Consider the following 23283-nt stretch of genomic DNA (forward strand, 5'->3'; position numbering starts at 1 on the left):
GCTGGCTTCTGACCTGGGAGACCATGGTTCGAATCCCCACTCAGCCATGAAGCACCTTGGGCTAGTCACTATCTCTTAGCTTAACCTACCTCACAGGGTTGTTGTGAGGATGAAATGGGTGAGAACATGGCTATAGTGCAACAGCTTCATCACTCAAGTAAAAATAGCCACATTTTAAAAGAGAGGGGGATTTTCTGCTCCTCACAATGATTCCAATGTGTCTCTCTGTACTCAGCAATCTTATTGACAGAAGTCCATGGCTCAGGAGAAAACTATGCAAATTGCAAAAGGCTTCAAACTTTCACTTTTGTTTTTGAATAAGGTTCAAAAATAAGACTTTTTTTGGGGGGTGGGGATCTCCACTTATTTTTCTTAACAGGTCTGGATGGTGGGATGGTAGTAATCAGAAGTACAAAAAGTGGTACCTGATATTCTGTTTAAGTAAGTTGTTGATGCAACTCACGTGCTACATTTCAAAGCTGCTATTATTCTTTTTAACAAATTCAGAACCATGGACATCAGTTTCCTTTTGCTGCTCAATTCACAGGTTGTGATAAAGAATATGAATACATTCCACTCTAGTTTCACTTTTGATAAGGAAAAGGGATTGAAGGAGTAGGGTATTAGATGTTCACAGAAAACAGGCATCTTTCAGAACTACTGGAACATATCTCTTATAAGAATACACTAGCAGCAATAATGCATCAGGCAATAACTGTGTATAAAATGGGCCTTCATTTTAGAATTAAAAGGATAGTATTACTGATCAAACAATAAACAAAACATCCATAGTGCTGGTTTAAAAATCAAGACCTGCTATTCTTAAGCATTTTAAAAACAATATGGTTACTTATGAGCTATAATATGCTAACTATGTATATTCCAAATGCCTCCTCAAAACAAACTGAGCTATGAACTCTCTTTTCAGTGCAGTATATTAAATTATGGTTAATGCAGCCAATAACAAATAGCTTGCACCTTCACATTTTAAGAACTTTGCTGCTGCTGCTTCAGCAGTTTACAAGCTAATCTAACTATAGTATTTCATTTTAGTCACTGAAAACTCATTCCCAAAAATCTGAATTATCTTACAGGGAATATCTAACATTTTGCAGCCTCTTTTACCTACCTCCCCACATTAAAATTTAAAAAGAACAGGCTGAAAAGCAAAGAGCTTCAAGCAAAAGTAAACACAGTACACGATTTAGGACAAAAGACAGTGTTTCAGAAATATGTATCAATCACATGTTTAAAAACCCCCAGGTATTCTGACATACAAATCTGATCATCTATAATATATTGGCACTTGGTGCAAGCTTTGACTGTATTATTACTTAGACTGTGGCTGTCAAAGGAGAGCACATATTACAACACTGTAAATATTTTTTAAAAGAATTATTCTGAACTTAAGAGGAACATACATAGCTAAATTGCAGTTAACAGGACATGGAATTTATAAAAATACTGAGCATTTTCTACATGCTTCAGACAACATGAGTTGAGTGTTTTCACTTTACAAGCTAGTAACCCTGAAAACCAGGAATGATTGAAAAATCCAACTCAACTTGTTCTGTACAATAACTCAGTCAGATCCCAAATTACTAAGAAACAAATTGCAAAACAAGGCTCACTAAAGCAGAACAAGCAAGCAACTCGATGCTTTGGCACAGCTAAAAACAAACTCAAGTTGCCAAGTTACGCTCCAGATCTATCAGACCTACACAACTGATCAGAAAACAGCAGCAGAGGTACACCTTCAAACCTGGATCTTTTCAAAATGCAGCATCATTCATCCCACAGAGAAGGAAGGAAGAATACTTTAATTCAGCATTGTGTTCCAGGACGGGCCATCTCCTGCCCAATAACTCAAAAGAAGTTTGAGAGTTGACAGCACATTCTTTCTGTTCCACACTGCAGAATCCCAAAATGGCTTCCCAGCGTCAACAAAGCCTGAAGGATCAGACGAATCTAATCCAGCCTCTTAAAGCTTCCATTGTCACTCAGAGGCAGACTTTGAATTTATTGGACAAAGCTACTTCAGCCAGCCCACAATATTTAACCACTTAATTTCCTTCAAGGATGTACATACTGAAAACCTTTTCCCTGTGTTTTATTTATAGTTACAGGTTTCCATGGCACTTTCATTCTCACCTTTAATTAGCTCTTTAGCAAGGAGAAGCTACAATACTGCACAGAAGATCCCCCCAACATGCTTTTGTTGTTTCCCTAGGCAACCTGCAATGTTCTGTTTCCACAACATGCTTCTATTTAGCAAAAGGAAGGCAGGGAGGGGGCGGGATCAGGCTCTTCCCTGCTTTTTAAAAATAAGCTCTGGAGACCTATGAGCAAGAACTCCATTAAACCTGTGCTAGCAAAATTGATACTTTAATAAAAAATAATTGCATGGAGGCAAGCACAGTTATTCAAATGCTAAACAACGTTCTTATGTGTGTGGGGGGGGGACGGGACCTTTACCTATGTAAATTATCTGCACAGCTCTAGCACTTTCATCATATGCAAAGCAAAATTTGAATGTCAGGAGCATTTTCCTTATTCTTTGGAACAACTTAACTTAAAAACCTTTTCCTACCTCAACAAGAGCTGGCCTTAGAGGAAATATTAAAATGTCCCACATTGTGCAAAGCTAGAGCTTTTGAAATCTGGCAACGCAAGTTTATTCATCCCACCTAGCACTGTCCAGAGCCTCCATCTCCATCTTAGAGATCATCAGCTTTCACAGTGCTTAGGTATGCAGCTCCCCACTCCCCTCTCTGCCTCTCATTGCTGCCACCTGTTGCTCACCCACATGCATGCCATACCTAATCAAAAGGGTGGCAGTACTCCCCCCCACTATTGCTACAGTGATCCCTTGCTCTTCCTTCTCTCCCTCAAGGTTCCCATAACCTTGTCAAAGGAAGCCTCTCTGTAAGCCTCCCTCCCTCACTTCAACAGATAAAACAAAACTGGCAGCTCATCCAATGGCTCATTCATGCTCATTCTTAACCCTGACATACAGAAGCAGTTGTCTGGGGCTGCATGAGACCATGACATTCTTTGAATATGCAGGATGCACTCTAGTGAACCCCCAAGGACTATTCAATACTCAAATAGGGCACAAGGTTTGGTGCATTAAACTGGCAGGATGGTGAAGCCAATACACACCCGAGGAGGGGCCAAAGAGAGGCTTGGCCCAGAGTACAAAACCCACACAGAGGATGCCTGTTTTCAATCTGCTTGTGAAAATTATCAGAGATCGCAAAGAAAGGAATATACGATAACAACAAGAAGAGAAAGAAAGTAATAAAGGACTATCTGGATTGAACTGGATAGAAGTGTCTAATTAAAACAATAATATAAGTGATGTTTGGACTCATTCGGAGTTTTGGACTCGTGCGGAGCTTGATGTATGGGTACCCCCAACAAAATTTAAAATTTGGCTGTATAATTTGGAACTAATGTGATTTGGATAATGTGATGTGATTGGCCTGTTAATAAAAATTTTTTTTAAAAAAAAAAAGAGAGAGAGGCTTGGCCCTCCCCTGATTATAGCACATGCCTCCTCAGCATTACACATATAAAAAATGCCAGGAGCAGTTGTTTTAAAGCTTTCTAGCTTCAAGGAATCTGTTTAGCATCAAGTAGCCCACCAAAAGACCCAAGTACTTTGTAGTGTGCTCTAGCCACACAGTCATTTCAGAGAGGGTGCCACCCAAGTTTGTTGGGCTCACCTCACCAAATCACCATTAACACATATGTATTGGAAGTAGACATCTAATACTCCCCCACAGCTGCAGATTTCTGGGAAAGATTGGCAGCACCAAGCAAAATATATTTCATGTAAACTACTAAATCTATTATTTTGTAGTACATGATAATGAGGTGATATAGTAAACCAGTTCAATTAATTCTTCAATAAATCAACTTGGAAAACAGAATAATAGGAATGAGTTTATGAGTAGTGCCTGCATATCTATATCATATAGCAATATGTGTTGTATTTCTCATCCAGATGATGTTTCATTTGTAAATTTAATAAAATCATGCTATACAGTGTAAAAACCACCATTTTCTTTCTCTCCCCCTTCCACCTTCAATTTTGGTCATAGATGCTTCAGTTGAGATTCGTGCATAGCAGTGGGTTAGATTAGATGACCCTTAGGGTCCCTTTCAACTCTACATTTCTACGATTCTATAACATCATTGCCATAATTAGAACATTTCCAGGTATAGTTTGGAATTCTAGTGCCTACATCCCCCAACAGGGGTGGAGGACCCATTTAGATGGTCTGCTCCCTAATCCCAGCCCAGAGACCAATGGAATATGATGAACTGCTTAATGTTCTTGGGAATTTCCCAGTGGATGGGGCAGGCATTCATGTGAAAGGTCCTAGTCTTGCTATAGAATGGCAAGATAAGATGGGCAATTGAAAGCTTAGCAATCTAGTTTTCTCTCCAGTGCTATGTAGTCTGTTCAGCAACTTGGTACTTCAAATAATTATGGATGATAAAACAGGCTAGACAACAACTAGAACCCAGGTCTTTGTTACAAAGGCAGTTGAGCACTGGTTAGAGTACACAATCATGCCTAACCTGAAACTGTTCTTAACCCGAGGTACCACTTTGGCTAGTGGGGCCTCCCGCTGCCGCAAAATTTCTGTTCTGAAGCAAAGTTCTTAACCCGAGGTATTATTTCTGGGTTAGCGGAGTCTGTAAACTGAAGCGTCTGTAATCTGAAGCGTATGTAACCCGAGGTACCACTGTATATGGACTATTGAAACTGGAGTTGAAAAATACATCTTGCGCCTTCAATTTTCAAATTAGCTTACACTGTAATAAGAATTAGCAGCTCTCTCACATGTATTGCCCCCTCCAAAAAAAACCCATGCAGAATTATTCATAGGTGGAACGTGCTAGGATTCCATTTTTATAGCAAGGATACTTCCAACAGTATGTAATTCTTAAGTGCAAAGCACTTGTTTCCAAATGCCTTAATATACAATCTACATACCATATAATTGCACACAAATACATTTTGCTGGATGAACATGCTGCGTACAAGCCCTAGAATCCATGACCAATCACAGTTTCTCAGAGTGAAACACATACATTTGTTCTGATGGGAATTAGCATGTTACCACAATATAAACAGTCACACTTTTAAATAAACACACATTTTTCTATATGTACACCAGAGAGAGCTGATGTTCATCTTCTTCAGAGATAACTAAGAAACACATATAAATATGAGAAAGTTTGCAGTAAATAAATGAGTCTAGCCTCACTTAGTAATGGAATATTTAGTCTTTAGCACCATAATTGCGCACTCAAAACCTGCCTGCCTAGGTAAATTTTCCTTGTTTCAACATTCAAAACCTGATGCGCACACTTCATTTTCCATTTCTTAATGCCATGCTGGCACCATCCTGTTCCATGCTGTACTGCCAAGAGCTTTACCATTTTAGCCTGGATCACAATATCACTAAATCTATAACTCTACTTCAGAGCCACATAAGCATGCTAAAACCAGAGAGACAATGCAAAAGATGGGCATTACAAAAAATCATAGTAGACCAATACCAATGGTCTACTATAATCAACTTTTTATTTTGTTCTGTGTATATCACAATGTTTTTTTGTTGCTATGGCCGACGGCTGACGCAAATAAAGTTTCATTCATTCATTCAATGGGGCAAAGCCCCAAAATATGTTGTATTCAAGTCTTCCTTGCAGAATTAATCTACTACTGTTAACAGCAGCAATGGCGATAATAACTAATAGTACTGGAGACATCACCATATGTTTCCTGGCATTTATGCAACCTGTCATCAAATTCTTTATTGACAAAAATATACCACCAACGCCCAGCAAGATGCCAACCCTTCTGCAATGCTAGCAGAAGGATATCTTTTCATTTGAATAAAGCATGCTGTTTTTTGTTTCCCAGCTGTCTGTTACAAACCCCCAGACCACTCTGGAGCAAAGTACCACAAATAGTGAAAGCACAGAGAGCCGTTTGTTGCTCTTTTGTGGACAGGTCATTTATCTGCCAAAGAGACAGAAGGCACAGCTGCTACTGTTCTAATCAGAACTCTATTAAAGCTTTGTGAGCCTGGATTATCCTTATAGGACTAACTGTGCCACATTCCCATATGAGGGGGTGTATCTGAATATAATATACTTAATAATTTCCTGGAGAAATAAAACATAACTACCTGCCTGCAAAGTGCTATCCAACTATTTTTACTACAAAATATGACTACCAAAACTTCATGCCTGTTCAAAACCACCTCTCTCACTCTGAATTTTTATATCACTCGCTTTAATTTCTTCTTACTTACATTGTCCTCAGCAACAATCACAAGGAAACAATTTTACCACGTTACTAAAATCAGGGTGCTACTTAACAGAACTGGGTCAAACGCCCACCATTTTAAGCAACTTTCATATGTATTTATTGGACACAGTTCTTCCTATTCCAAAGTCTTGAGGCGGGTAAATAATATGCTTGAATCCATCACTGGCTACTAAAAACCAAATTAAATCCTCATACGGTTTTTCAGAATAAATACACTTTTCAGAATAAATACACTAAAGCATTATTTTCCATAGAAACTCACTGAAGGTTATTTATTTATAATTACTGTATAAAAATATTTATAACCCAACATTTACCAAACATCCCATGTCAGAAATATATGCTGTTAAAAACAAAAATTAAAATAAAACAAAAACAAAAACAATGTAAAACAAAACACAGAATTCAGTTACAAATAAAACCACCAGCAGCAACAGAAACTCAAATGGCTAATACACCTGAATCCCAAAAGGCTAGACAAAGAGGTGTCATCAGCTGCTGATGAAATGACATCGGTGTTGTAGTGAGACATACCTCAGAAGGGAAGTCATTTCAAAGGCAAGAGGCCACTGAAAAGAAAGCCCACTCATGGGTCCCTACCCCCTACTCCATAAATCTCATTAGGCCTGGGAGCCACCAGCAGAGCTTTCCCTATGGGTCTTAAAACTCATGCAGGTTTGAATGGGAGGAGGCATTCTTTAAGAAAGTTGGGTCCTTAGACATTGAGGGGTAGCCAAGAAAACCCTTAATGTGTATCCTTACAGATTTTGATTTGGTGTCTATATAGTGCACTTGAGAGCATTTCCTGGTGGTCTTAAAAGTTGTAGTGGCAGTCATAGGAAGCTGCCTTACACCACGTTGGATCATTGGTTCATCTAGCTAAGCATTCAGACTAGTTAGCACCCATTCCCCAGGATTTTAGATAGGAGTCTTTTTCCAGTCCTACATGGAGATGCCTGTGATTGAACTTGGGACCTTCTGCATGCAAAGCTGGTATTATTCCACTGAACTACAGTCCTCCCTGTAACTTTTTGCATGCAAAACATGTGCTCTACCACTGAGCTGTGCAGCCTTTCTATTAGACATGCAGGGCACCTTAAACTGAGTACTAGCTTATGTGAGCTCATATTCCACCATACCCAGCAGCTCACAGTATGTAAGTGTGAGTAGGAAAACTATTAGTTATTCACTGATTGATAGTCACATGGCACATGAGTACAAGTCCCAGCCCAGAGGGTTCCAATCAGATATCAGAAGCAACATAAAAGGGGAAAAAATCACAATGAAACTCAAAGAGGTAGCATGAAAATGTAGAAACCAACCATAAAATGTCTGACAGAATAAAGATATTTCCAACACCCATCTAAAAACAGGAAGAAATAGAATACGGCACAGGAAATAGAATTCAGCTATGTATAATTTTAAAAGATAATATAATGCCAAAGTCTGAAAGTATTGGTGACCACTAGACAGACTGAAAACAAACATTTAAGAAGTTTTAATCCTAAATTCAGGCAGGCCATACCTTTATCAGAACCTCCCAAGACAAGGAACAAACTTTCAAATGCTCCATAAGTTTTCTTCAGACTGGATGTGAAAGTAAAAGTAGGCGGAGTGGAGGGGCAAGGAAGGAGGGGGGAAATTCACTTCAAAAAATGGTTACATTCATACTCTGTCCTCCAAGCAGTGAAGGCTGCTTACATGGTCCTCTCCTCCCATTTTATCTGCACAGCCACCCTTTAAGATAGGTTAGGCTGAGAGGGAGGAACTGGCTCAAGGACACACATTGAAGTTCACAGCTGGGTGGGGACTTGAACACCAGGTCTTGGTATGGTACTATAAATGTAATAAGAAGATAACAACAACAAAACCATCAAGGTAGGTATTGCGACATTTTGTCGACAACTTGGTTTGCCCCATTAAAAGTATTACCTGGCTGCAGCTTTTGGAGCTTTCTTATGGAGCAGCAGAGGCTACTTTCTCTTTTTATTTTAATCCTAGAGGGGGAACCTGTGGTCCTTCAGACTGGTGTTGGATACCAACTCCCATCAGCCCTAATAAACCCTAACTTGCTAAACTACCTTAGGGATAGAGGTATTTTAGCAAGATGTGGAGGATCACAGGCTACCCACCCCTGCCCTAGCTGGAAGCTAATGCATTTTTATGTATTTGATTTAATGTTCCATCTTTCATCCAAAGGAGCTCAAGGTGGCATACATAGTTTCCGCCCTCCATTTTATTCTCACAACAGCCCTGTGAGGTAAGCCAGGCTAAGAGACGGTGATTTGCCCAAGGTCACCCAATGAGCTTCATGGCTGAGTGGAGATTTGAACTCTGGTCTGCCGGCCACTCTTAACTACACCACCACAATGGCTTGGGCAAGCAGTTAAGAAAATACCTTTTTGGAATTGTTCCTTTCAAATTTTAAACTCATCTTTTATTGTATGTGCATGTATATGTTTCACAAGGCCTTTGGCTCTTAATTATCTGCAGCCTCCAGTGGGTGGAATGATTTAAATCTGCCTTTTGAAAACGGATTTATCCTTGTTTGTTCCCTTTATTTTATGCCTGTTTCAATGGACGTGTTTGTTGTAAGCTACTTTGGTTTTTTAAAAAAGCAACCAGTAAATTGTATGGTGTGTAAATTGTTGTAAACCTGATTCCCCCCCCCAAAAAAAATGAATCATTGAGTAGAAGGGGTTCCAAGGGTCATCTAGTCCAACGCTCTGCAATGCAATAATTCGTTTGGGGTTTTGTTTTAGAACAGCAGCATGCAACTATTTGTTCATATAAAAGGGGAGCGGAAAGGAAGGAGGGGAGGGAGAATGAAGCCACCAGATATTTCTCCCTCCCCGCCTTTTCTCTCGATTTGCTTGTGTAACCTTGGGGGGGGGTGTTAAAGAGAAGAGCCCCCACCCCATATTATTGAGGGGGGGGGGAGAAGCGAGGGTGTTGGGTGGGGGCCTCCGAACAATCCTCGCGCTAAACTGAGGGGGGGGGGAATTTCCCCTCCTCAACCTCCACAGTATAAAAACGGAGGCTGCGGTGGCGGTTGTGGTGAAGAAACCGAGAAACTCCAAAGCGAATGAAGGCGGCGGCTGCTGCGGCAAGCAATGAATCTCGCTGAGAAACCGAGAGAGGGCCGCGTTAACATAATACCGCCGCCTGCTCTTTCCCTTTCATGTATTCCCGGGCTAGAGAAGGAAGAGAAGGAAAGGAAAAGAGAAGCAAGAAGCAAGAGCGACGGAAACGGAGTCCACCAGGCGCCTCGGCCGCAGCGCGCGCTCTGTCTGTCAGCGCGGCCGTTAGTTACCTGACGAGAGGCACGCGCACGCGCCCTGGCTGCCGGCCGTCGTCGGCGCACCTGAGGAAGGTGACGAGGATCTCGCGCTGCTTTACGGGAGCAGCGCCGCTACGCGTCCGTTGCCCGCCCGCCCGCCCCCAGCCTTGCTTGACTGAGGGGAGCTGGGCGGGAGGCGTCGGCGGACTCGCCGCTTCCCTGAGAGGCCTCCAGGATTTCTCTCCCTCTCTCTGCTCCTCATGCCCCGCCCCGCCCCCTTCGGCCGCGGGCAACGGTTCATTTTCGAAAATGGCGGCAACCGCAGGAATGGGCTGGGCTGCGGGAAGCCACGCCCACCGCCCCTCTTCCACACGGAGGCGGTTGGTCAGGGTAGGAGAAGCGCTCTCTGCACATGCTCAGTGGGAAAACGGATATTTCTCCTCAGCTTCCTTCGTTTCTAGGTGTGCCTAAACCGCACCTCCAGCTCTGAAGCAGGGATTGCCCCGCAGGAGAGGCGTAGGAAGGACAGGTGGTACCAGGTGCGGAAAATTTCTTGTCACCCCCCACACATTATTTTTTGTCTGAAAAAAATGGTTTTATGTTATTTCATGTTTTCTTACAAATGAATAATAATAATAATAAACATTTATAACCCACCCTCCCCGGCTGAAGTCGTGCTCAGGGCAGCTATCATCAGATACATAACACTGATACAAACTCACACAATAATTAAATTACCTCCTAAAAACATGTCAAAATCAAATTAAAGTCTAATTAGATGGCTTTCCGCAAGGTTAGGGTTGGGAACAATAAGTGCTCCACTGATCTGAAATTTCAGCCCTCACGACATAGGAAAACAGTCAAATAAACAGCTATTTTCGTGGAGGAGGGTCAAGATATTAACTGATATGCATGAAATTTCATATATAGCTATATAATCCCTAGTGTAGTAAAATAAGACCTTTGAAGCAGGCATTTTTTAAAAAAAGTTTTTTATGAACCGCCCTAGTAGGGCAGTAATTGTTCCTTGATAATTTGTCACACACACCCTGCCCTGCCCGGCGGTGCCATACAATACACAAGGGGGGAAAAACACCAAGTACCAAATAAAATATGGAAAGTGAAAACAGCAAAAGAATTAATCTGAAAAATACCTGTTGATGATAAAGCGAAGCCCATGAGGGTGGGGAACCTCTGGGTATCCTTGCACTACAGTGACCTAAATAATCCCTTAAGACCCAGCCTTTCTCAAACAGTGGGTCCCCAGATGTTGTTGAACTACAACTCCCATCACCCCTAGCTAGCAAGGCCAGGGCTCAGGGATGATGGGAGTTGTAGTCCAACAACATCTGGGGACCCACAGTTTGTGGACGGCAGCAAGTCATGCTGGCTGGTGGTGATGGGAGCTGGAGTCCAACAGCATCTGGGAGCCTTTAGATTGCATTTGTTCCAAGGGGTGGTTTTTGTTTTGTTTTTAAGCCTGTTCTTCAGCTGGAAAAAAATAAAATAGATTTGAAGTTTACAAAGATAGTCCCTTACCTTCGGTTTACAATTCTAAAAAGACAAAGACACAAAATGAAAGAGGGACTGGGAGGGAGGACGGGAAGGCGGCAAACTTGGATGCACTAGATCTGAGTTGGCAACAGTTCCTGCAACAACCTGCTAAAATGGACTACTGTAGTTGAAGGCTGGGGAGAGCGAGACGTTTCTTGTTTCAGTTGAGTCAAGTGCCATATCTCCCTAGGGTACAGGACTCCTTAGCATCCTTTAGGCAGAGTATATACTATTCACTGTAAACTTGGCTAATATGCCCAGGCAGGGAGTACCCTCCGATTTTTATGGAATGCTTCTTGCATCTTTATTTAAGCTGCTCCTTTATAGTTGTTTTGAATCTTGTTTTTGTTCTTCTGCGTTTGTTTCTATATGTATCTTGTGAGGACTATGCCCAGGTGAGGCACAAAGGAGTTTATAAATTAAACCCAATTTAATTACCGTATTTTTCGTCCCATAGGACGCTCCGTCCCATAGGACGCACCTAGTTTTTTTTTTTTGGGGGGGGAAATAAAGGAAAATTTTTTTCCTTTATTTCCCCCCCCCCCCAAAACCAGGTCGGGGAAATTGAACCAGGTCGAGGAACAGCAGGATGGCGGCGCTGCGCCTCCCTGCTGTCCCCCAAGCTTGTGGGGCTGGCTGGTATCTGCCCGGCGCGCGGGGCGCTCTGCTTCAGGGTGCCTCGCGTGCCGGGCGGCAGGCTGCTATCCGCAGCGTGGGGAGCCCTGCTGGGAACTCCTGCAGGGCTCCCCATGCTGCGGATGTCTGCCCGGCGCGAGGGGCGCTCTGCTTCAGGGACCTCCCGCAGGGTTGCCTGGGCTGCGGATGTGTTCCCGAAGCGCCGGGCGCTCTGCTTTCAGCGCGCCCAGCGCTCCGGGAAACAGGCTGCGGATGTCTTCCTGAAGCACCGACCCCTCTCGCTCTCCAAGCTTCAGCGAAAGCCTGCATTCGCCCCATAGGATGCACCCAGATTTCCCCTTCATTTTTGGAGGGGAAAAAGTGTGTCCTATAGGGCGAGAAATTCGGTATTAAATGGCTATTGTGCCCTTTGAAAATATTTTTGCTAGTAGGGCTCAACAATAAATATATGCCCACACACAATGATATGGTGAGGTCTGCCTAGCCCCATTGGACTTCTCTTTGGTGCCATGCAAATACATCTCCCCTGCCCATGCCTTCTGATAGTGAATATGGTATTTAGTTACCTCATCACTCATCCCTTGCTTCAGATAATTTAGAAGTTAAATACAGCTTCTGGGTTACATATTTCCATCAACTGTGAACATTATGTCTTCCCTCTCTTTAACCAGTTTCATATCCACAACAGGCCACATGCCCTTGCCTCATGAATGCTGTTTGCTCAGGAGCCTTTAGTGAAGGACTTTGCTGAACATTTTTTTTAGACTGTAGTCAATTACTTACACAAAGAGAGAGAAATGTATCCAACAAAAAACCTACCCCATCCTTGGACACCAAAAGAGAGAGCTTCTGGATACACAGACTCAACACCCTAACACCCCATTATCTTATCTTAGAGGATAATGCACAATCATTAATCGATGCCTTGAATTGTTTAAAACTTATTTTGTTCTTATGTAGTAGATGCCACCTTCTTTTCTCCACTGTTTTTAGACTTTGGCTCCTAGTGTCTGGTTTGAAATCCAGCTGTGTCATTGACAAAGGCAGAAGCTAATATATTTAACTGTAGAATGTTAAGCCTCTTTTCTGTTTTGCCAGTCACTTGACTTATACACACACACACACACACACACACAAATAAGGACACATGTGATGCATTTTATAATAAAGTATCAAAAAACCAAATAACATACATTAAACATGTCATCAAAACTGGGCACTGTAAGCTAACATGAGAGATCAGTTATCTGCAATGGGAGTTCAGTTACGTGCAGCCCAACCAATAAAGAAAAAACAGTGGTTCATTTAATAAAGGCACTTAGACATGGAACAAAAGAAAAATTGCAACAAACCAAACTACAATGAATATCCAGAGAGAAATGCAAATAATTTAATTATTATCTATAATTCATTCATTCCTTACCAAACCCCATCTATAGTTAAGACTCCTCAAATAACACACTCATCACATAGTAATCCAAAGCAGTATAATGATACATGCCCAGGATATTGGGTATTTACATTACCAGAAATGTGGTAACATAAATTTAAGTGAAAGCAGTTTGCACTTTCTTGCTCTTCCTGCAATGTATGCATGTTGTCATGGCCAGACACATCCAGTCTTAATTCAAATGAAGACAGCCACTCCTCCTTGCAGTGATGAGTGTCTAGGTCGAGGTCTAAATGCTTCACACTTGAGAGGTCCAATAGCAATACTTTATTAAAACTACTAAGGTCAAAAATAGATTTGAATTCTGCTGCTTGGTAAACCTTTAAATGTCTCCAGATCTTCATTCTGTGTCATAGAGATTTTGTGTCATACAGATCTTACAATATGCATGGTAGCTTGTATAATACACAGCTGAGTAACACATTGTAACATCATTCAGTGGTCTAAAGTTCACTGCAGAGATGTTAGATGTGGGATTTGCAACAATATGAAAAACAATGTAACTCTTATTCACACATTTGTCTTTTCAAGGTTTTTTTTCTGTTAAAAAAGTTAAAAATATTTTGCCTGTAAGAGTTTTTATTTATATCTGCATGAATGTCAGTATGTGGCAGCTGAAACTTCTCCATTTATTGAAGTGTCAACATTGTATGGTACAAATGAGAAGTCACAGCCCACAAAGGCATTTATGATTCTGAATATCTCCAGCCCGTTGATTCAATGTGCAGCAGCAACTGATCACAGTAGGCTGGAGAGCGATGTTTGCGCACAACTGCTTCAATTTCTTTTGCCAAGCTATCTGGATAGAGAACACCTCCTTCTTTCAAAATATCTGCAAAACACAAGTTTATATACAGTTAACAAAAACAGCTTGTCCTTCACTTCCTACTGTTTGCCAAAAACACAGGAGCCTTCTTAGCTTAGAAAGCATGCATTTTTTTTCAGAAACAATATGAAGCTGATCATACCAAATAAAAATACAAAACATTTAAAAGCACATGAACTTTAAGTATTTTCATTGTTTCTCCCTGTGTTGCAAAAATAATTCAAAATCCTCCTGGAGTTTTTTCAGGAAAAAAATGATGCCTCCATGGATTCCTGTTTATTTTTATGCAGCCGACACAATTAAGAGCCCCATATACACATGTCAGAGCTGCCTCCAGGTCCCAGCTCACAGAGGACCAACGCTAGGCTGTAGTTATGTACAAAAGTCTTTACTGAGATTCAGTCTCCATTTTAAAGCCGCAGCGTGCAGCTCTACGTCCCGACCTTAGACCGGCGAAGTCCTGTCTGAGTCTCCTCCCCCTCCACACCAGTTTAAGACTCTCGCTTTGCTCCACCTCTTCCTAAGTTCCTTTCTCCTCTGGGCCCTCCTGCCCGCTAGGGTCTCATCCTTCCTGGACTCCTCTGACGCTGACCCTGACGATTCTTGCCCCTCCTTCCGGCGGGCTTTAGGACCTGGTTCCCTATCCGGGCTACCTTCTGTGCCGCTCGCCTGTATCTTTGAACTTGGCGCGCGCGCCCAGCCTGCAACTTTCCTCTTAACCGTTAACTCGCTCTCCGATGGAGGTGTGGTCAACCCTGACTCATCTTCTCTCGCTGGTGGTGCATATGTGGGCTCTGACACCTGGGACTCCTCCCCCCCACTACGCTCTGGTGGGGAAGCTGGTCCTGACTTCCAACTGCTGCTCTGGGAGTCCCCGCTGGCCCCTTGCTTCTGGGGTGTCCCCCTTGGGTCGCCCCTTGCCCTGCCCATCGGCGCCCCCTTCTGTGAATCTTCCGATTCGCTGGAGAGGCTCATGGAATCTATCGGGCTGCTGTCATATTCTCCTACGCTGCCCTCGGATTGCTCCCCCTCGCTTTCCATCTCCTCTCCTCCCTGCGCTCCCGCTGAGTCCCTGACAACACACCAATGCAAATTTGAATATTTTGTGCAAAGGAGCGGCTTCCTTCACTGAAATGGAGGAAAGTCTTGCTGTATTAATGCATTGGCGCACCTGCAAGAAGAGCTCAGTGTAATTTGAGCCTAAAGTTGCATGCTTCAGTCACAGACACAGTGCTTGGTAAAACCTGTAGTCAGTGTCAAGCAAGTTAAAATGACATTTTGCACAGGTCTTAATAAGATAAACCAATCATGTGGTGGGTAGATTATGAAAGACAAAGATTGCAAGCTTGGAAAAATTATTTTCTCAACAACAGTAATAAAACCTTCCACAACAATTGGTGAAGCTACTCCTAACACAGACAAGTCAAACAAATAAAAAGGGACATTTGAGAGTTTAGTCCAGATCTACAAGGAAAGTGTAAACTCGTATTTTATAGAGTTCTTCCCACCTACCTCATTAGCCAAACTAAGGCACCCATGTGTACATTTATTCAGAAATTACTTCTCATGGGATTTAGTATAAGCAGGACTCATATATCTGTGCCTTTGGAAAGACAACCTCCTTCATCCCTTCCTCTCCAGTTCCTTCCAAGTCCCTTCCTTTGATACTTGTTGCCCTAGCATACACCTTACCTTCTCAAAGCCGACCACCTTTCACACAGAACATGATTTCCCACAAGCACTTAAAATACTTCACATTGCCAGAGCACTCTCCTCCACCCAGAAAGATCAAGCAACTCTCTCTCTTTCCTGACCCCCATTTGGAGTAACAGCTACTAGAAAATGCCCCAGAAAATAGGTGCTTAATCCAACTTCTTAAAAAACATCAAAGCGACAACTCATTCAAGGCTTACCTAAGACAGCAGACTGGATATTCTGGTCAGGGTCATCCAGGTGAACCAACAGTTCTTGATACAGGAACTCAATGTTGGTTTTTAATAGGGCTTTCTTTTCGTCATTGTTTATACATTTGAACCAGCTGAGCAAGGCACTGGCAGCTGCTAGTCGGACCTCATGCGATGAATCATCCAAACGCTTTAGGAGTTCTGAAAAATGATACAACAGCACCAAAAGTTTACTATAGGCACACTATGCCATATTCAGTAACAAATGTTGCAAAGAGATGGGGAACTTATTTTGTTCCTAAAATTTACACTGCTGACTAGGATCTAGTAGTGTCTCTCTCTCACACACACACCAATTAAAAACATTCCATACAATAAAATTAACACAATAAAGCAACGTGAAAATGTCTTTATTTTCTTCAATTGACTTCCTGAATAAAAACAAAAAGGTAAGGAGATTCTGTGCCAGGTATGGGAACCTGTTGTGCACCTCCAGGTTCTGTTAGACTCACATCCTCAACTGCTGGCCATGCTGCCTGTGGCTGATGAGAAATGGAGCTTAACAATATTTGAGGGGGCACAGGTTTCCCAATTGCTCCTCTTCATACTGATCTGTCCTTCCCAGCAAAACCACAATTGTTGCCTGTGGTTAGCAGAATACATTGCTCCCCCTCCCCTTTCTTGGCTCAGTTATGTTCAAAAATATAGCCCAACAGAGTCATTGCTTTAAAAGGGCACCTTCACATGTGTGAACCACTTGTTTCTGTTCTCCATACAAGTTTGCGCAGAGATCACGTTTTACAACATTTCAATCTGCAATGGTCAGCAGCTGCTTTTGCAGATGCAGAAGCACTTGCTCCGACTCTCATCAAACTGCAAGTGGCTCAGGGCATAGCCACACGATGCAAAAACCTTGCTGGAGCTAATCAGCCCAGGCCTGGTCAGTGCCTATGGGAGAAACTATACAGGAACCCCACCTGTGCTACTTTCAGCTTCCCCAAAAGTAAGATGAGCTGTAAGAAATCAGTGTTCTTGTGTGAGCTGTTATGTAAATTTGAAATTAGTTTTAACACTGGATATTTACTTCATTTAAAAGAAAGAAACACACCATGTAAACTAGATGGGCAAACTGTGACATGGGTGGCACAAGTAGAAGAGGCTAAGAGGGACTCTTCACACCTGTACATGCCCATGTGTCTGGTTATGGTAACCAAACAGGTCCACTCTCCACTCAGACTGTCCTGCACTCTCCTGCTCCACAGTTTAGAAGGCTAGAAGGTAAAACATAGCACGGCGCAGGAGGATGCACCTGTACCTGTGAGCTTGAGGGGCACATTCTCAAACGAGAAGTCAGAAAGATTGGCCACCACCACCAATGGCTATCATACCTGGATAAATTTTGCTGAGTTCAAATTGTTTTATGCAGCCGTCTAGAAAAATGCTGATTATTCGACAAGACATTAAGCGTGTCATTTTGGAATCTTCTTCCAGTGTGGCAACTATTTTGGGCATCAGCACATCTTCAGCTTTCAGCATCTGAAACCAAGGAATGGAACCGCCAGCTTAAGAAAAGGGGACTGCAGTTACAACCAGTTCAATTTCTGTTATTGTCTGCTATTATATTCACTGACGTCTGCAGGACACAGGCAAATGCTAAGGACAGGGACAGATGCTAATAAAGTAAATCTCTTAAGAGAAGCATTGTCTTCTTAGCTCATTCACTGAACAGATTTTCCTTTAACCACAGTGAACAGCTCGATGTGTGGGGATTTGCTCCTGAAAGAAAACATGCATTCACATAGCTTGTTCTTGATCTCTTTGGCTTTTTGGCTTGTTCAATTAAATTAATGGCAGATATAATAAAAATGGCCAGGTGAAAATATGAACTGCCTGGCCCTAAGAGGAGGTTATGATGAGTTTGGGTTTCCTATACAGAAACAAGACACACACAGGGAACTCATCAAGCTATGATGTGGCAAACTGCTTTTGAAACTGTCAAAAGCAGTTTGTGATGTGGCATTGGCATCAGAGAAAGATAGTGGGGGAAATCCCCCTGGGCACATGCACACCCGCTTGCTGTGCCTAACCCTCTGGATCCCAGCCATGTCCTCATGACCTTTTCATTTTCAGCGTATCTGCCGTTTCAGCTCCGTGGGGTACAGGAGAGTTCTCTAAAACCACAATGCAAATATTTTGGGGGATTAGGCACATGTTTTGAAGGCTAGGGAAGCAATTCCAACGAACATATGACATGGCTGCCACCACCAGCACACTTTTAGAGAGAGATGAATGATTTAAAGTTAGCATTTCTTTAGTATTCCAGAAGATGGTGCTCATGTTCAAATTTAAGCTCTTAAACCAAGAGTCTACAACCCAAGACGCACCTTAGCCCCATCTTGCAACCAATATACCCTCTACCCGTAAGCTTTTCAATTTATAAAAAATCTTAAGGCAAAAGCAGAAAGAGGACCATGGCTATAGTACTGGTGTGACACATATTCTACTAGGGTGCAAACCATGCTCTACACTACACAGCCTGCTTTGGGGTAAAGTATGCAGAAGAACATTTGCATTCTAATAAATGCAAGGATGTGCATGTCTTGCATTCACCCTAGAGGGATCTTCTGAGCTATCTTCCAAACTGTTTAGTCTCTCAGTCAAGTGAGTTTTATTGTCTTGGCCATAAGCAGCCACAATATCCAAATATAGACAAACAGTAAAAGTCAAACTACATTTGTAACAGACCACCCAAATCTCAAAAGAAAGAAAAATATGGATTGTTAGGGTTCGTGCACAAACTCTACATCAGAGATAGGGGCAGAGAATACTTAGTGCTACTCCTTTCCCAAGTTGTAGGAAACCTTTGAACAGCCATTGCCTACTATTTCATCTGCCTCCTTTTTTGTTGCGTAGCAGCTTCTCATTCTCCAGATCTTCCACACAAACCTCTGTTACCATGTGTGGTTCCCAATTAATAACTCTCCTTGCACTTTGTTCAGTTCAGGGGTCTCCTCCATACCCTTTTGTGCTCCTATATCATGTTTCAATTTTATTCTGTTGCAGATATGTACCAGCTTGCAGAAACCATTTAGGACAAGGATCAAGTCAGTGCCAGATCACGCAAATGGCAAAAGAATATAAGGAAAGCTGATAAAAATTCTCTATCTAGTCTAACACACTGCTTTCTTGGGTGGTCAAGCAGAAGTCTCCTGGGAGCCCACAAGAAGGGCCATAAGGCAACAGACTTCTGATGTTGTCTGACAGCAACTGATATTCAGCAGCATAGCTTCTCAAGTAGTTTTATTGAGCTATTTGGGCAATAGCTGCTGAATTTACCCCTTGAATTTGTCTAATCCTCTTTTAAAGCCCACTTTAAAAGAAACTGATCCAAGCGTTGGGCATTTTTTTTCTTTAAAAACTATGGGCTGGATCCAGACTATGTTAGTGGCACCAAGTTCCCATTAAAATCAGTGTCATTTGTTAATTATTACTCTTCCATTCATTTCAATGGGTGACTAACTTATTCCAGCTCCAACCCTTTATTTTTATGATTTAGATAGCGTTGCTTAATATACAAATGCAAAGCTCCAATATTATAAAACCTAAGGCCACTTTTTAAAATTATTTCATCAATACTATTTGTGAAGCAGACAGACCTGTGAGGGTGGGAGAGGGGGAAAGGAATGACCCTGGAGGGGGACTTTGGAAGTCAGTGGGACACAGCAAGGACCTAAATACAGGTAGCAATGCATTTAAGTCACTCGCTAAAGCATCTGAATAAAATTAAATATAAGGGCCAATCACTTGCCACTTAGCCCAGTGCCTTTGCTCTCTCATTTGACAGGATGCTGGAAGGTGCAAGCAGATTTACTTCTTACTGAGCAATTGGACAGAATATTGCCTGCATGTGACTTCCAGGCTAGAAATTTACATATTTTAAAATAAAGCCTTCAACATTCAAAGAAGGGGTCAGCTCTCTAATAATACTTCCCCACCCCTGCAAATAGCCGCTGCCCTGTTTGCAAGTGAAAAGTTTCAGAATTTCTGCCTTTTTTATTGCAGATCCCTCCCCCGCCATCAAAAATATGTATGTTAGGAGTGACCCAATGAGAAAATGCTTGCTACCCAAGTATCAATTTTCAGGCTAAACCCATATTCTAAACTTGTCTTCCTATGCTGTATTTTGGCAAGGGCTTTGATTTATAGAAAGACAGAGATGATTTGCATTTCTTGGATGACAATATTCAGCATGGCTGTCAGGGGAGGAGGGGGACGTTTACCTCTTCTGGTGAAAGCAGTTCACTGTAAATAAGAGCCCAGAGGCATGATACAGCAGTCGTGCGGATGGCAGCTGCTGTTCTTCCAGCTTGCCACTGCAGATTAGGAGCCAGGATGTCTTTTATCAGGATCTCAAGGTAGTTACAAAACTGCCTGAAGCCAAGAACAAAGAGCAGCAAAATAAGAAGCTTTGTGTGAACGTGATGGAATGACTGGGAGGGTGAAAAAGCACATTTTCAGTCTTGAAAACAAGATAGCCAGAACAGGAAGAACGAAGCATGAAAAAGAAAAAGAATGAATCTAGTATGATGACAGTGTATGTTAACAATACTTCATTACTCAGATTTCTTTTGAGGGAAAGTAAGTGGACTTTGTATAAACATTTCAGGAGGAGGAGGAGAGGCAGAAATCTTTCTCAGCTTCAGGCTCTGCAAGGTATGTTCCTTGTCATCCCAACAGGCCCCTTACTCTAGTGTCTCAGAAACAAACCACTCCAAGTTGACTTGAAGAGGCTTTAATGTTTCTCTATATAATAAAAATGTAAGAATGTTGTTGTGTAGCCTACACTGGAGGATTTGCAGTGCTGCATCACAGTCCTGGATTTCCATGAAGTCAGGGCAGGGAAGGGGAGCAAAAGTGAAGATCGCTTGCACTACAGCAGTGGCTATGGCTTGGGAGTGGGACTGAGAGGGGAAAGTAGGTTTTTTTTTACAAAGATGACAGAAGTTTAAGGAAAGCAAGGATGGAGACACTCTGAGAGGCAATGGCAGGGGGGTTGGTGAGTGCAGCAAGCAAGACCACAGCCCCAGTATACAAGAAGTTACCATGGTTACAAATTCATCTTGTCGATCTCAAACAATGAACTAATCATGGAGCATTTACCTGTCTCAGAACTTAATCTCAAGCATCAACATTCCTCTGTGATACAGGCCAGAATCAGGACTAACTTTTCAGATATTCAGATATGTTTCTATGGCAGCAGAATGGGGACCTGCCATGTTTCTATGGCAGCAGATAAGAGCCAACCTATACTGGTCAATACCTTTGGTGTAGCACTTGGGGAACTTTGAAAGTATGAAAACGGCAAAAGCTTTTAATATTAAATGCTCATTTATGCAACCATACGCCTACGTGTTGACTTCTTGCCTCTCACTCAGTGGTCATGCTCAAGTGATGCCCTATGCATGATCAAATGTTGCATGTTCCTTGGCAAATACTGGAAAAGCATTTTTGCAGTGATGTGTAAAATGACTGATTATGCACATGGTACCGGCTACATTACCCAAGGGTTGGGAGCCTACATGTGTTGCATTTTCAAGCAGCTACTGGCTACCAACAGTTATTAGTTGGCCCTCACAAGACAGACTTCCCATTCTTATGTATTGTTTTTCCTCCAGCAGGTGGCATTTAAGAATTAGTAGTGAAGACAGCAAACAGCTCTAAGCTCAAATAAAAACCAACAGCTCAACATGCTTTCATCCCATTCTAACATCAGCTCTTTTTAAATGGCATTTAGATGTGCCTAGTTGAGCCAGAATGAGGATTCACATTCAAATGTGCATGCTACTGAAAACAATTCAATGCAGATGAATTGCAATTGACATGTGGATACACAATCTAACGCATACTGGATTTCCACCAGCAAATGATATCTGCACAGGTCTCCCAAGCAGGATTGGGGCATTTACAGCTTCCAATCAAAATCAACTAAAGGTCCAAATGGGCATGCAGAAATTGCTTAAAGTTAATGTGCACATCAGCTGCCTGGAGGGAAATGGCCAAATGTGTGCCTCATGGCAATATTCAGGATTGTTTTTTGCATGTTACCAAGACTCCACAATGAATTGATTGTACTGTGTTAGTTGTGTTTTATTTTGAGGTACAATGGCCCTGTAACTGTTGTGACAAAGGGCCACATAAAAAGACCTTAATTATATTTTTCAATGGGCCACATTTTTTTAAAAAAATACATACACATGACACAGCTGTGTAACATCTAGCCAGCTTGCCATTGGCAAAGAGCCACAATGCCCTACAATTTCTATAAACTCCAACAAACGTGGTCGTGTGACCATGCCTGAATGCACCTCTATTTTAAAAAATGTATTACTGATTGTATTATATTGTATTATTAAAAGCTATATAGCCGTTTCCTCCATCAAGTCATTTCAAACCAGTGTTTGGCTCCGAGGTGGTCTATGCTAAATGACCCCTGAGAACCTTCACGTTTTTGGTAATGGCTTCTTTTAATCCCTTAAATAAAATGTGTCAAAAACACAAAAGATGGGTTTTAGCAGAGCCACTTACTCACTGGCAAAGGAATGCTCTCTGCGAAGACGAATGCATTTAGAAATGTGTTATATTTAATATCTTTGAGGCAAAAGAGGAATAGCACTGCCAAATTGTTCGGAAAAATGAGATATCTGCTCAAGAGCTTTAACGAGGTACATTGCAACCTGTCAATTTGAACCATTCACACACACAGTTGCCAGAAAATAAAGTCTATTGCATGGTTAAAAGAAAGTGCACACTTGCTTATAAAGGTGTGGTAGCTGTTCCAACATGGGAATGTGTCTGGCTTTTGCACCCTTCTCTTCCTATTGGGGACCTGAATTGCTCTCAATATTAGTAATTATCAATAAAGCACCATTACTGTGATTGTAATATTGAAAACATGAAGAAATCATGTCCCTTCCCCCGAGAATGGTTTACCCATAATGCAAAAACACATGATTTCAATTTGTCTTTGTTAATGGATGAAGAGAACCCCCAGAAGAGCAAAGGGGAAGACAGGCCTCAAGACAGTGCTTGAAAACAGCAAATCTTGGGGGATTTAAGCAGTATACTAGAATAAGAGACATGAAGCCTCTTTAACTTCACCCCCACCCCTGAGAAAGAAGTTGAAATGCAGCCTTCAAATAATACTTCATTTTTAAATTAAGCCCTCCTAAAATCGATAGATTGGCTCCTATAGCTATTCCTTTCATGCAGATCCTCTGA

At 42.0% G+C, this 23283-nt stretch overlaps 2 protein-coding genes and 1 long non-coding RNA gene across 15 annotated transcripts in view; 1 reads left to right on the forward strand and 2 right to left on the reverse strand.

Annotated features, from left to right (window-relative positions):
* The window catches only part of SUN1 (Sad1 and UNC84 domain containing 1), a 50554-nt gene extending 40707 nt beyond the window's left edge, over positions 1-9847 (reverse strand). For 6 of the 13 annotated variants that reach the window (XM_079953743.1, XM_079953752.1, XM_079953742.1 and 3 more), the window contains exon 1: positions 1755-1943. The gene's annotated coding sequence lies outside the window, so the exon portion shown is untranslated. The other 7 variants (XM_079953754.1, XM_079953745.1, XM_079953753.1 and 4 more) reach the window with 7 other exon arrangements.
* A 66-nt stretch (positions 9848-9913) lies between these two features.
* Positions 9914-13836, forward strand: LOC307203355. Its single transcript, XR_013833182.1, has 2 exons — positions 9914-10174; positions 12497-13836. It is a non-coding gene; the product is annotated as an uncharacterized lncRNA (long non-coding RNA).
* DNAAF5 (dynein axonemal assembly factor 5) overlaps positions 12964-23283 on the reverse strand; it is a 28496-nt gene continuing 18176 nt past the window's right edge. The window contains exons 10-13 of the mRNA XM_079953763.1: positions 20286-20436; positions 17394-17541; positions 16015-16206; positions 12964-14107 (exon numbers count right to left, since the gene is read on the reverse strand). Of these exons, the coding sequence (XP_079809889.1) occupies positions 13962-14107; positions 16015-16206; positions 17394-17541; positions 20286-20436 (637 nt within the window). The 3' untranslated portion in view covers positions 12964-13961. The remainder of the gene's footprint in view (positions 14108-16014; positions 16207-17393; positions 17542-20285; positions 20437-23283) is intronic.

This window comes from Podarcis cretensis, assembly GCF_951804945.1.
Source record: "Podarcis cretensis genome assembly, chromosome: 14".
In the NCBI taxonomy this organism is placed as follows: Eukaryota; Metazoa; Chordata; class Lepidosauria; order Squamata; family Lacertidae; genus Podarcis; species Podarcis cretensis.